The sequence below is a fragment of the Rhinolophus hipposideros genome, assembly GCF_964194185.1.
Source record: "Rhinolophus hipposideros genome assembly, chromosome: 10".
Lineage (NCBI taxonomy): Eukaryota > Metazoa > Chordata > Mammalia > Chiroptera > Rhinolophidae > Rhinolophus > Rhinolophus hipposideros.
Genome location: NC_138056.1, coordinates 41,805,746 through 41,819,423, shown reverse-complemented (window position 1 = coordinate 41,819,423; position 13,678 = coordinate 41,805,746). Strand labels below are relative to the sequence as shown.

General features: G+C 40.6%; 2 protein-coding genes across 2 annotated transcripts in view; both read left to right on the top strand.

Moving 5' to 3' along the window:
- Window positions 1–5,446: 5,446 nt before the first annotated feature.
- Window positions 5,447–13,678, top strand: part of SWAP70 (switching B cell complex subunit SWAP70) — a 65,303-nt gene continuing 57,071 nt past the window's right edge. The window contains exon 1 of the mRNA XM_081063689.1: window positions 5,447–5,617. Coding sequence (XP_080919815.1) covers window positions 5,519–5,617 — 99 coding nt within the window. The 5' untranslated portion in view covers window positions 5,447–5,518. The remainder of the gene's footprint in view (window positions 5,618–13,678) is intronic.
- Window positions 12,035–12,517, top strand: LOC308503263 (large ribosomal subunit protein eL21-like; the record flags this gene model as incomplete). The annotated part of the gene is made up of 1 exon (XM_081062423.1): window positions 12,035–12,517. One exon carries the CDS (start codon window positions 12,035–12,037, stop codon window positions 12,515–12,517), a length of 483 nt encoding a protein of 160 aa, XP_080918549.1.

Below are 13,678 nucleotides of genomic sequence, written 5' to 3'. Positions count from 1 at the left end.
TAATTAATGGCTAGTTATGTAGGCAGCCTCAGCCTAGCATGTACCCAAATTGCAGACTCCTAGAAGGAAGACAGGTGTTCAACATAAACCATATTACATGTAGAAACAGTTTAGGCACAGAGAGCGACCTTACCAGTTCATGGTGGAAACCTTCCTGAAATCTAGGTTCCCAGTTGCCAGCCAAACGCCAATCCTATAAGTAGACCTTGCTAAGGATAAGCTTCAGGACTGCTATGTTAACTTTTTGTTTTTATATACTGGCCAACATGTACTGGTAATACAGGGACAGAATAACGACAATAAATGCTCCCATTTAAAAAGTGGAGGGGAGAGGGATGAGAGGCATATAGCTGTCACTGGTCCATAGCAATTCTGAAATCTATCCAGGCACATGTTTCTAGTTCCTTGGCTAAGGCCCGGCCTTGCTGCCTGGGAGTGTTTTTTGGCTCTTCCCCATGGGCTCTTGGCTTTGCACTCAGTCATTCTTCCTTTCCCATAAGAAATGCCCTATGTTTGCAAATGAGTTGCTTTTTCAGCCTGCTTCTTGTTCACATAAAGCTGGTGTCCCGAGGCTTCCTTTCGTTTTGAACTATTTCTGTTATTTTTAGTCCCAGTTGGTAGTGCTTCTACTAATACAATTCTCTTAACACCACTGTGGGTTTTCTGTAAATTGTATTTATGTTCGTTCGATTATATAAAAGCCACATCCTAAAATATCCTAAAGACAATCCCCTCTCTTCTTTGGGCTAAGAATCGAGATACTTTGAGAAAATGTTCTTAAAAGTCTTAGAGCCTTTAGTCTAATTGGGAGTGTCCATGAAGCAGACCCTTGAATCTTACATCTTTCCCGTGTGCTGAAAAAACTCTTGAAATAATTTTTACCCAGAGATTATATTTTACTTGAAGAGTACTGAATTTAATCTTTGCTTAATCTATATCTTTTTTTGAGAGTTTTAAACTGAGAGAGACTGGGGGTTAGAAACAGTTTCATTTTTGCACCTAGCAAGTCTTGACTTCTACATATATAGTTAGTCCCTCTAAATTCTGCTTGAAAATTGAACAATTACTTCTTTAGCTCAATTTCCTTTTTGTATTTTGTCTCAGACAAATAGAAGACGCCAACGGCAATTTCAACATTCTGATTGGAAACTCCTTAGCTGCATCACAGATCATTAAGTATCCTTTATATTTATCATTAGATACCCTTTCCAATTTTAATGTTACCCCATGCAACATTGTTGTCAAGCTTTCTGCCACTCGCTATATAACATGGGGCATCTTTTATCCAGCTGTATTAATTTGCTAGGTGTCATAATAAGGTCTCCAAACTGGGAGGCTTAGACAACAGAACTGGGTGACTCACACAACAGAAATTTATTCTCACAGGTCTGGAGGCTTGAAGTCCAAGATCAAGGTGTCAGTAGGGTTGATTCCTTCTACGAACTGTGAGGGAGAATCTGTTCCACGACTCTCTTAGCTTCTGGTGGTTTGCTGGCAGTCTTTGGTATTCTTTGGCTTGAAGACCCAATATCTTGATCTCTGCCTTTATGTTCACATGTCTTTCTCCCTGTATCCATGTTTTATGTGTAAATTTCCCCTTTTATAAGGACATCAGTCATATCGAATTAGGGCCCATTCCAATGACCTTATTTTAACTGGGTTACCTCTGTAAAGACTCTATCTCCAAATAAGATAACATTCTAAGGTACTGGGGGTTAGGATTTAAACAAATAAAAATCGGGGTGGGGGCAGGCCTTGTGGCTCAGGCGGTTAGAGCTCCATGTTCTTAACTCCGAAGGCTGCCGGTTCGATTCCCATAAGGGCCAGTGGGCTCTCAACCACAAGGTTGCCAGTTCAATTCCGTGAGTTCCACAAGGGATGGTGGGCAGCGCCCCTTGCAACTAAGATTGAACACGGTACCTTGAGCTGAGCTGCTGCAGAGCTCCGGATGGCTCAGTTGGTTGGAGTGCATCCTCTCAACCACAAGGTTGCTGGTTCGACTCCCGCAAGGGATGGTGGGCTGTGCCCCCTGCAACTAGAAAAAAGGCAACTGGCCCTGGAGCTGAGCTGCGCCCTCCACAACTAAGACTGAAAGGACAACAACTTGAAGCTGAACGCCACCCTCCACAACTAAGATGGAAAAGACAACAACTTGACTTGGAGAAAAGGCCTGGAAGTACACACTGTTCCCCAATGAAGTCCTGTTCCCCTCCCCCAATGAAATCTTTAAAAAGAAATTGGGGGAACACAGTTCAATTCATAACACTAACCTTCAATTGCAATTCCGTCACTGTCTTTCAAGCCTTCACTTACGGCCATTTTAGCTCCTGCCCAAAGTGCACTGTCCAAAGCCAATAGCACATATATTTTGTTCGCCGGATCTAACTTCACCAATGTCAGTATCAGTTAAAGGCTGATCAGGGAAGCAGCACCACTGTGGAATACAGAATTTATTATAGGGACTATATACATCATAACTGCAGAAGAAGCTAAGGAAGGAAAGGTCTGAAAGGAGATGGCTTGGAGGATCAGAGAAAAGTGATTAATCAGGAATCACAAAGAAAGCTGGTGAAAAAGTCTATGGAAGGCTGTTACCTCTGCATCCAGAAATGGGCCTGAAATTGATAGGTCATCATGTCTAGCACTCAGGAGGAAAAGTTGGATTGAATTGGGGGACAGCGAGGACAAACTAGAATCCACAAGGGCAAACTGGAACCCATGCGGACAAATGGAACCCCTAGCTATCTCTCATGTCGATGAGGCAGATAGTCTGCAGAGGAAGTTGACACCCTTTCTGTGACTACATATGTACCTGTCCTCAGGGCTCGGAGAAGATGAAATCGGAAATGTGATGGGAGCTGGAGCAACTGGGGTCTGGCTGCTGCTCTGCATCGACAATGTGTGCCAGCAGATCAGTAACAAGTTTAGAATTTGCAGCTGACACTTGCCACCTATATCAATCATTAGAGCACAGTGTGGCCTCCCTTGCTCCTTCCAAATCTTAAACAAATTTCTCTTGTGGCAGTCCTATTCTGGAACCGGACTTGAAAGGAAAATCTGGGAAACTAAATTCCAGTTTAGCTAAACTGACACAGTACAAAACCGCCACGAGTCAAACATCAGTAGTTGCCAGACACAGTGCCATGATGCTGTGTCTCATATATATTAGTTTTTCATTTAAGCCTGATAGCAGTTTTATAAGATAAATATTAGCACCCCCATTTTACAAATGAGGAAATGAAGCCTCGTATTTGCTCATAGGAGGGCAAAATGGTGGAGGCTAGATCCTGCCCTATGTCTGTGTGGTAGCCAGCTTCCACGACGGCCCCAGTGATTATTGCCTCTTGGTGTTCATGATCTTTTTTTAAGTTCTCCTCCCACATTAACTAGGGCTGACCTGAGCGATCAGTAGAACATTGCAGAAATGATGGTGAGTGACTTTCAAGGCTGGATCATAAAAAACATTGCAGCTTCTACCTTTCCCTTTCTAGGATTACTTGCTGTGGAGAAAGCCAGCTGACATGCTGTAAGGACACTCAGGAAGCCTGTGGACAGACCCACACAGGGAGAAACGGAGGCCTTTCGTGAATAAGTTCATGTGGGTGAATTATCTTGGAAGTAGATTCTCTAGCACCTGTCTAGCCTTCAGCTGACTACAGCCCCATATCCTGACCGAAATCTCTCAGGAGACCTCAAGCTAGAACGATACAGCTAAGTGGCTTCTAAACTTTGGACCCACAGAAAATATGAGATAATGTTGATTACTGTTTAAAGCTGTTAAATTTGGGGGTAATTGGTTACAGGGACCGATAAGCAATATAATCTGTTAGGTTCCAAAGCACCGCTCTTTCCATGACATCATTCTGCTTTAAATTTTGTTTGGACTATGAGAATGGGGATTGTGGAAGAAGTAGGAATTTGAAAGTTCATAGTATCCTGGTTATGTGATTAAAAAAAAAAAAAAAAAAAAAAGCTTTGAAATATCTGGTGCTCCCAGGCAGAGAGAGAAGGAGGAGTGTCATCTAGTGGTTAAGCTGAACCTTGAGAATTAGGAAGGTTTCTTTTTTGTCACTACTCAGGGGAAGCTGAGTTGGCATGAAGAAATTAGAGGTTTTATCACTTGCTTCTGCTGACTATCAGACTTGGGTTGGAGTTGAGAAAGATAAATGATAGGAATTGCATTGTCACAGGCAAGCGAGGAACCCACAGTCCTTTTCTTCGCCCCCTTCAACTGGGCCTCCCTCTCTGCCCTACCAAGCTCCCTTTGGGCTCACATTCAGGAAGGACCTTCCTTTTCTGCTCTTTCCTAATCACTTTTCATTATGACACCCTTTTCCTGTTTTATAAAGTACATATGTGTGCATTTAGGAACATAAACTAGGAAAACAAAACCAAACTTTATCTGAGAGCCATCTCCTTTTAAACACTCTTGGTATTTATTCTTCTCTCCATATTGTTCAGATTTGGTCTTGGATCAGAGAGGCAAGGCATTGTGCCTGGTGACCCAATCAGGTTGGAGTCAGCCAGCAATAATTATTATCCTAGAATGCATCAGGTTTGAGTCAGCCAGCAATAAGTATTCTAGAATGCAAGCCTCAGAACCTATCCAGAACATCTGGTACAACCAAATTCATTTACTGTGTGAAGAATTTGAAGCCCAAAGAGCTCAAGTGACTATTGATACCAGATAGTAATTGAACATCTACAACGAGGAGGATGCCCTTTTAGATTTGGATAAATTCCTTTAAAAGGTCAGCCCGTTCTGATTAGTAAGATGGGTGGAGTGGTTTGCTGGGGTCCTCCCAGATTTCCTATTATGTAAGCACAGAGCCAGGAACAGCAGCATAACCCAGGTCAAACCTTCCTAAATTGTAAACTGACCTTTCAACAGCTGAGTGAGAAAGAAAAGATTGCCTGACTTTCTGACTTCTAAGCCCTCCTTAAACCTCGTCTCTGTGCCTCCAGACCCCCTGCACAGTAGGCATCAGAAGCCCTTCCCTGCCTCCCGTCCTCCTCCACATTCTCTCCCTCTAGGGACTGCGCTAGCATTTGAGCTCCTGCCTGGGGACTTTTCGGGGTTTTGTCTGGTCTCTTCAGTGATCTCGTCCCTGGGGTAGGACCAGGACGCCCTTTTTCACTGAGCGGCGCCAGCTGAAGCCAGGAAGGCTGCTCACCCCGACTCTCATATTTTCCCTTGGAATAGGGGGGCTCTTGTTTAGGGAGCACGAGAGCACCGAACATGGCCCGAGCTGGCCTGGGGAACACTAGGAGGCTGCGGGGTGGCGTTTACCATCCTGGCCAGGGCAGAAAGCAGGGAATTCCCACCGGCAAGGATGGGCAGACCCACCACCCCGCGATTCCATCCCTGCGCGCGGCTCCAGGCCGGCGCCGAGTGGGCGGGGCCTGGCGGGGGCGGGGCCTGGCGAGGTCAGGTGACTGCGCGGCGGGCTGTGGAGGCCCGAGGGTGTCCGACGCGCTGAGAGGCTGGCGGGGCAGTCGGGGTAACAGGGCCGCGGCCATGGGGGTCTTGAAAGACGAGCTGCTCAAGGCTATCTGGCACGCCTTCACCGCGCTGGACCTGGACCACAGCGGCAAGGTCTCCAAGTCCCAGCTCAAGGTGGGCGCCCCCGCCGGGGTCTCGTACCCCGGGCCTCCCCGGCGCGCACTCCCCGGGGTGGAAGCGGGACGCAGCGCGCGGTCACTCCCAGGTGGGGCGGCCCGGAATGCGGCCCGGCGGCCTGCTCGCGGCGGCGCGGGCAGAGACCGGGATTTGGCACTTTTTGGTTCCCATTACCCTCGGGCCGGCGTGTAGTTCCCCTCCGCGTTCCGCAGGAGCTGGGGAAGGCGGCGGTGGGGTCTTAGAGCTGCGAGCGGGGCTCGCTGTTGGCGCGGGGGCCCCAGGAAGTTTCAGACTCGGGGAGGGCGGTGGGAGACCCTCTTAGATAACCTACCCAGAGTGTACCCCTCATTTGGGGAGAGGAAGGGACTTGCCAGAGGTCATTGGGCAGAGCCCTTTTCAGCGCACGCTTTGCACCGCGTCAGTCCTCAAACCGGCCAGCTGCACCCGAAGCAACCGGGCAGTTCAGAGAAGGGAGAAGTGCCCCAGAGCCCATCCTCCGGCGGCCTCCTCCTTTGGGGGCTTTGACGGTGGGGGAAACTGTGATTTGCCAAGACTTCCCCACCTAGCGTCCTCAGGTCTGGAACTACTCGAAGGCGTGTCGTGTCCCGCAGGGACCTTACTCCCGGGCCAGGAGCACTGATCTTTCTGGCACCCTGTAAAAGCGACTGCTTTTGCAGTCTTTACTGTGACTGCCAAAGATCCCATCATTAACTGAGAGTATAAGAAATAAATAAAGGAATGCTTGTAAATTGAGTAACCCCAAGCAGGGGAAGTGGCACTTAGCCAGGAGCAATTGGCAGCTTCTTGAAAGTATAAAATATGGAAACAGACAAGAAGAGCCATTCACAGGCATTTTCAAATATACACATTTTGGATCTGAATGGTTTTCTTAGCCTCTTCTGGGAATTAGTTTCTGAAGATTGGGTTTGCTTTGTATATTTTGTGCAGTAATCAGGAGGTTCTTATGAGTAGTGGCTTTTATGCCAGTAGAATTTAGCATTCCCTCCGTCTTTCTTTGGCACTCCTCCTTTTCTCATTTATAAAATCATAGTCTGGAAAGGTCCACGGAAATCATCCACTTAATCTTTATTTTACTTTATTTTTTAAAATTAACACACAGTGAAAGTGACTTTTTTGGTGGACATTTTATGAATTTTAACACATATATAGGTTTTGTATAACTAATACCAAAATCAGGTTTCCATCAGTTCTGTTTTCCTAAAAAACTCCCTTATGCTGCCTCCTTACCCCTAACTGCGGGCAATCAATGATCTGTTCTTAATTGCTATAGTTTTATCTTTTCCACAGTGTCACATAAATGGAGTCATACAGTATGTAACTTCTTCTGACACTGGCTTCTTTTATTCAACATAATGCCTTAGAGATTCATCCGTGTTGTGTGTATCAATAATTCTTTTGTTGCTAAGTAATATTCCATTGTATGGATGTACCATAGTTAATGCAGTCACCCTTGAAGAGCATTTGTATTATTTACAGTTTTCTGCGATTATAAATAGAGCTTCATTTTACTTTTTACTGTTTTTACTTTTAATTCACCTATACTACTATTTTTAAAATGGGTTTCTTGTAGATAATATATAGTTGGGTCTTGTTTTTTAATCCATTCTGACAATCTCTGTCTTTTAATTGGTGTGTTTAGACCATTTACATTTAGTGTAATTATTGATATGGTTAGCTAAGACTACTATTTTTTATTTGGTTTCTGTTTGTTTTCTTTCTTTTTTTGTTTCTCTGTTTCTTCTTTCCTTCTTTTAGATTATTTGAATATGTTTTAGTATTCCATTTTAATACTGAGTTTTTTTTTTTACTATATTTGTATAGTTTTTTTAATGGTTGCACTATGGATTATAATATATATAATCCGTATGTAATTTTTAACAGTAAACTTAGAATTAATATTTTACGACTTTAAGAGGAATGTAGAAACCTTACCACCATATGGATCCCTTTAACCTGCCAGCTTTATGTTGTAATTATCATATTGATTAATTTTCATACATTTAAAACCCTATCAGACAATGTTAAATTTTTTGCTTTCAGCCATCATCTTTATTTTAAAGATATCTCAAGAGAAGAATAGTATTCCCTCCCCCCCAAGATACTCCCACATTATGCCTTAATGTTATAGATAAGGTAGATGAAGCTTCTGAAATGTTTGGTGACTTGCCAAGAGTCACAGTTGTAAGTAGTAGCTAAATCTAGAAGAAAGATTTTCAAACTTTTGAGCCAGTGTTTTCCTCTTCTATTTGATTGCATAAATGAGATGTTTTCTATTAATTTTGTTGCACTCTATTCAACTGTCCTTGTGGCTGCTAATAGAAAAAGTGTTTGGAGGATTCTTGACTGCAGCTTGGCAAGAAGTATTAAAATCCCAGTTCGTAGCTTTCACCCACAAGATGTTGATAATGCAACTGTGCAATGTATTTTGTCTCTCCCTTACCTACTTTACTGAGAGACTTTGGGTTGATTCAGTTTTGTTCTTCTTGCTAGTGTTTCTGGAATTGAAAATACTAAACGATATTTTCTATTTAGGTCTTTATCTTTTGTTTTGACTCTGAAGTTTGACGTTTATTAATCTATTGGAGTAGGGTTTTTGCCTTAATTTGTTCATTCATTTGTTCATTTGTGTGTTTACTCTGTGTAGAGTACCAAGATAATTTTGTAACAAGATTAGTATTTTTAGGTCCTTAAGAGTTACATCTCCTGGGAGGATATGTCATACACAGAGAAGCCCCCCTTATCCGTGGTTTCACTTTCCATGGTTTCAGTTATTGGTGGTCAACCATTGTCCAAAAATATTAAATGGAAAATTACAGAAATAATTCATAAGTTTTAATTTGCGTGCCATTTTGAGCAGTGTGATGAAATCTGATGCAGTGTTTTATCCCAGTTCCACCCCACCTGTTTGTCCAGCGTATCTACAATGTATACGCTACCCACTTGTTAATCACTTAGTAGTTGTCTTGGTTATCAGATCAGTTATCTAGAGAGAGACTACATTCACATAACTTTTATTACAGTATATTATTATAAATGTTCTATTTTATTATTAGTTATTATTGTTTTACTGTGCCTAAATTATAAATTAAACTTGATCATAGGTATGTATGTATAGGAAAAACATAACATATAGGGTTTGATACTATTCGCAGTTTCAGGCATCCACTAGGGGTCTTGGATTGTGTCCCCCATGGATGCCGGGGGACTACTGTAATTATTTTATTAAATAGTAGACTAAAAATTAAGTTTCCAAAAATGAAGGTTAAAATTTATCACTTTGGAAACTATATGGACATTCTAAAATATTTTTGACACTTGTCTTTTTTAATTACCTTCACAATTTTTGACACAGTGAATGGATGCATTCACTATGTAATAGACACTAAATGTGTTAGATACTGTGCCAAGTGCTAAGAGTGATAATGGTAGTAAAGGTCGGGGAAAAAGAAACAAATATGAATCTTTACCTTCAAAGCGTTTAAATTTTGGTAGGCAAATAAAGAGAATAATCAACTATTAGAGAAGGCACTCTGTGTGTGTATATAAAATATTATGTTAATCAGACAATTACCCTATCTTTAAGAACTGTAAAGTCTGTTGGTAGAGATAAGAAATACAGGAATATTATTGGATAGAAGATGTTGAGTGTGACAGGATAAAGGACCATGAGATTTTGGAGAGACAGTTACTTTTTACTGGTGGGATTACTGAAAGAAAAAATTTTTTGAAATGAACTCTGAAGAAAGCTAGGATGTGATTATGTAGTAATGGGGAGGATTAAGCCCATTCTTTTCATTCATTCATTCAACGGATATTTATTGACTGCTGTTAGCTTTAGGGCATCCCTGTGAACTATTGCAACAGACAGGAATTAATCAAGCATTTGTGGGGACTTTTCTGTGTAACTTTTCTTCATTGGAGTATAAATATGAGTGGGTATGTGTTCTGTGTATGTATAAAAGAGAGTTATTGCTGGTGATAAAACTGTAGAAATAGATTGGGGTTAATGGCTTTGAGTGCGAGGCTGGTTAGGTAGATGCCAGAGGGCCTCCAAGTTTCTGCGAGGTGGTGACCATGATCAGAACTGCATTTGAGGAAGTCACTTGGGCAGTAACATACATACTGGGGTTGGAGTAGATTGGAATTAGGAAACTATTGCAGTAGTCCTGAGGAGAGGTAATGGGGAGTAGAGGTGGTGAGGATGGACCAGGGGGAGATGGTGGGTGAAGGAGCTTTGCCATTCACAGGCCTGGACCCATGACTGGGTGTGAAGAGAAATGGAAAGGATAAAGTTAGAAATGTCTCACATTTCAACTATGGATAACCAATGGATACTAGTGGTTTTTAATAGAAACAGGAAAGTTATGAGAAGAAACTGTTTAGAGAAGAAACAGTAGTTAGCTTTGAACATGTAGAGGTTTGTTTTATTTTTGTTTTGAGGTCCTTGATGGATGGATGTTTAGCTAGAGAAAATGCCCTCGGGAAGTGTGGGGCTGTTGGTACAGGATCTGGTTGTTGGAGCTTGAAAAAAGAAGAGAAGAGATTCATTGATGGCATTGGGGAATGGTTACAGTAGGTGGTAAGAGGAAGAATAGAAGCTAGGGAACCAGAAATGAGAGATAAGAACACTTTGGGGCAACCCTGGAGCTGAGGGAGAAGAGTTTCAAGGAAGACATTGTCTCTTATCTGTGAGAGTCAATTTATTATTATTATTATTATTAACATATATTTTAGAGATTATAAAGTAAAGAGATTGATTCTTCCTTGCCATAATTTATAAATGACATATTTCTTTAAAGAAAACTTGTGGAAAATTTGGAGTATTGGCATCATCTTGGAAATAAATTTATTTTTTCTAAGGAGATTAATTGCTCCTAAAATTTGCAGTAGAGTACTCATTTAGATAAGTGTGTTTGGGTCACTCTTATAATCAAATATTTTATTTGAGGGTCTCCAACTTAATACCAACAAAAACTTATTTTTTATACCTAATTTTTATTATTAACTAATAGTATATTTTTAAGTAAAACAAGAATTACTATATAAATAAATTTTGAAACTTAAACCCCCCGCAAATTAACATATTATTTTGCTGTTGCAAACGTGGACTTTCATTAAACTTATCAATAAGATAAAAATATAATACAATTTAAAAACCACTTGTGACTTACATAAGCTTCTATAGAAGCTGGTGGTGCGTTGTCCTCTAGTGATAGTGATGGTTCCTTGTTAAAACAACTAGGTATGAGGTCATTGTAGGTCAACATCTTTTTCATCTTTCTTAAAGTACCCCCCTCCCAAAAAACAAAAGAGGGAAATGCCTCTGCCTCTCTTTCCTCACGTCCATTCTTTCTCCCTCTTCCTCCCACATTCCCTGTGATCTCATTGGGGTTTTCCCTGGCAATCTGTGCCCCCTCTGCAGGGGACCTCTGTCTCTGGCTCCAGTTGCCGCACTGCTGGCTCCCCACCTGAGTTGCAGCAGTACTCGTCTTCACTCACACACTCAGCCTCTGCACCCCACACAAATCGTCAGCTACATTAACGTGATTTGCAATTGGATTGTTGGAAGGCAACTCATTTTTTTGTCATATTGATTTGGTGTTACTCCATTGTTTTAGGCTGGAATACAGAGGGATACTAAACTAAGTTCTTGTTTCAAGATAAGCTTTTTCTGATTGTGGAGCGATCTAGGTTTCAGCTGCTGAACTAGATTGCATTAGGCTAATGGTGGGGGAAGAAATCCTCAGAAACACATTCTCTACTTGCTTTTAAACTTGTATTCATGAATAGTCCTTCCTTAGAACAAACTATATAGTTTAAGACTTTATTGTTTTGAATGCAGTTTTGGTATACTCTATGATAACTGATGGCAGATTAAAAACTACAAATAGTGATTGATGGAAACTTTAAAAAATATCGATAGGAAGGTGCTAGGTACCTCTAGGTAGCTAAGTAAATGTCATTGCTTTGAATGTTAGAAAAATTTTGTTAATCAACTTTTTCTTGGTTTGTTTTGGTGTTTGTGCCCTTCTTTTGTCTACTTTTTTTTAATGAGGGACATTTGTGTGTGGATTCCATATTTTAGGAAACCTTATTAATATGCTATCTGAAACAGACATTGTTACTTTTAGTTTATGATGTAAATTTGCAGAAGTCATAATGGAACTAGGTATAGGGCATATTATTTGAAGTAGAAGCAATAATTATTTTTTTGCTCCACTGATGTTTAAAATTATCTTCAAATTATTTAGAATTTCAGTGGTCTTGCTAAAGAATAATAGATCTCCAGTGTTACTTAGGAATACATAACAATTCCAAGAAGATGAAGGTTATTTAAACAAGTATACATCAAAAAGAAACTTTGAGACCGCCATCTTCCAGTAATTCGTCAAAATGACCAACACAAAGGGAAACAGGAGAGGCACCCGCCATATGTTCTCTAGGCCTTTTAGAAAACATGGAGTTGTTCCTTTGGCCACATACATGCAAATCTACAAGAAAGGTGATATTGTGGACATCAAGGGAATGGGCACTGTTCAAAAAGGAATACCCCACAAATGTTACCACGGCAAAATGGGAAGGGTCTACAACGCTACTCAGCATGCCGTTGGCATTGTTGTAAACAAACAAGTCAAGGGCAAGATTCTTGCCAAGAGAATTAATGTTCGTATTGAGCGTATTAAGCACTCTAAGAGCCGAGATAGCTTCCTGAAACGAGTGAAGGAAAATGATCAGAAAAAGAAGGAAGCCAATGAGAAAGGTACCTGGGTTCAACTGAAACGCCAGCCTGGCCCACCCAGAGAAGCACACTTTGTGAGAATCAATGGAAAGGAGCCTGAGCTGCTGGAACCCATTCCCTATGAATTCATGGCATAGGTGTAAAAAAATAAAAGACCTCTTTAAAAATATTTATCTTAATTGAGGAGTGTGGCTTCCCCTCCCACAAAGAAATATTTAAAGAAAACTTTTGCGTCTTAAAAAAAAAAAAAAGGAAACTTTGAATAGTTTATATATCTACATGGTATAAAATTCATAAAATTCAAAAGGGCATTTACAAAAGTGAGAAGTAAGTTTCCTCCAACCCCTGGAGCATACTAGTTCCCTGCCCTGGAGGTAACCATTATTACTAGTTTCTTATATTCCTTCCAGAGATCAAAATGTACCTTAAAATTAATACTTTTATTGTTATAGTTAAGTGTTGTCCTCCTAAATATAGCAAAATCTGATATTTTTGCAACCTCTATTATAGCTTTACTTTGCAATTATGGTTGCTGTGTGAATTACATGTCAGTGCTGAAATGTCTTGAAATAAACTTATTTGCTCCGCACTTTTATTCCGTTGTTTTTAGAAACAGGGTTTTGTTTTGTTTTAAGTTGTGCCCTTTTGACGTAAAAGACCATACAACTAGTGAAGGTCTAAATGAAAAAAAATTTTTTAGGAACAACGTGTAGTTTGAGTCGTTATTCATTTCTCAATGATAGATTTTTAACTAAGTTTTTTATTTTTTGCCCTGCAGTTGGTTTATGTTTCTTGTGAATAATGTGTGTTTTGTTCCTATGTAGGCATTTAGCCTCAAAGTGTATTAACTTTGCTGGTTACAAAAGTAATTGAGCCAGGCAGTTGAAAATATAAAGGGAGCAAGTTGCAGTAAAGGGCTTTTATTGGGTGAAACTCAATGTAAAAGATATGGTTGGGAATGTAGTGAATAATATGGTAATAACTGTGTATAGTGCCAGGTGGATACTAGACTAGTCAGGGGGATCACTTCATAAATTATATAAATGTCTAACCACTTTGCTGTATATCTGAAACTAATATAAAATAATGTTGAATGTCAACTGTAATTGAAAATGAAAAAAAGATAAGGTTAATTCTTGTGAAGTTGGAATGTATAGTATTCCCTCCCTAATCTTTAGTGATTTGATTCATGTAAACTCCTGTGGTAAAAATTTTCTGTTGAGGAACTAAAAATCTAATTAAAAAAATGGGGTTAGGGTATCGGAGTCATGAGTGAGCCTATAGAAGTATTTGTAAAT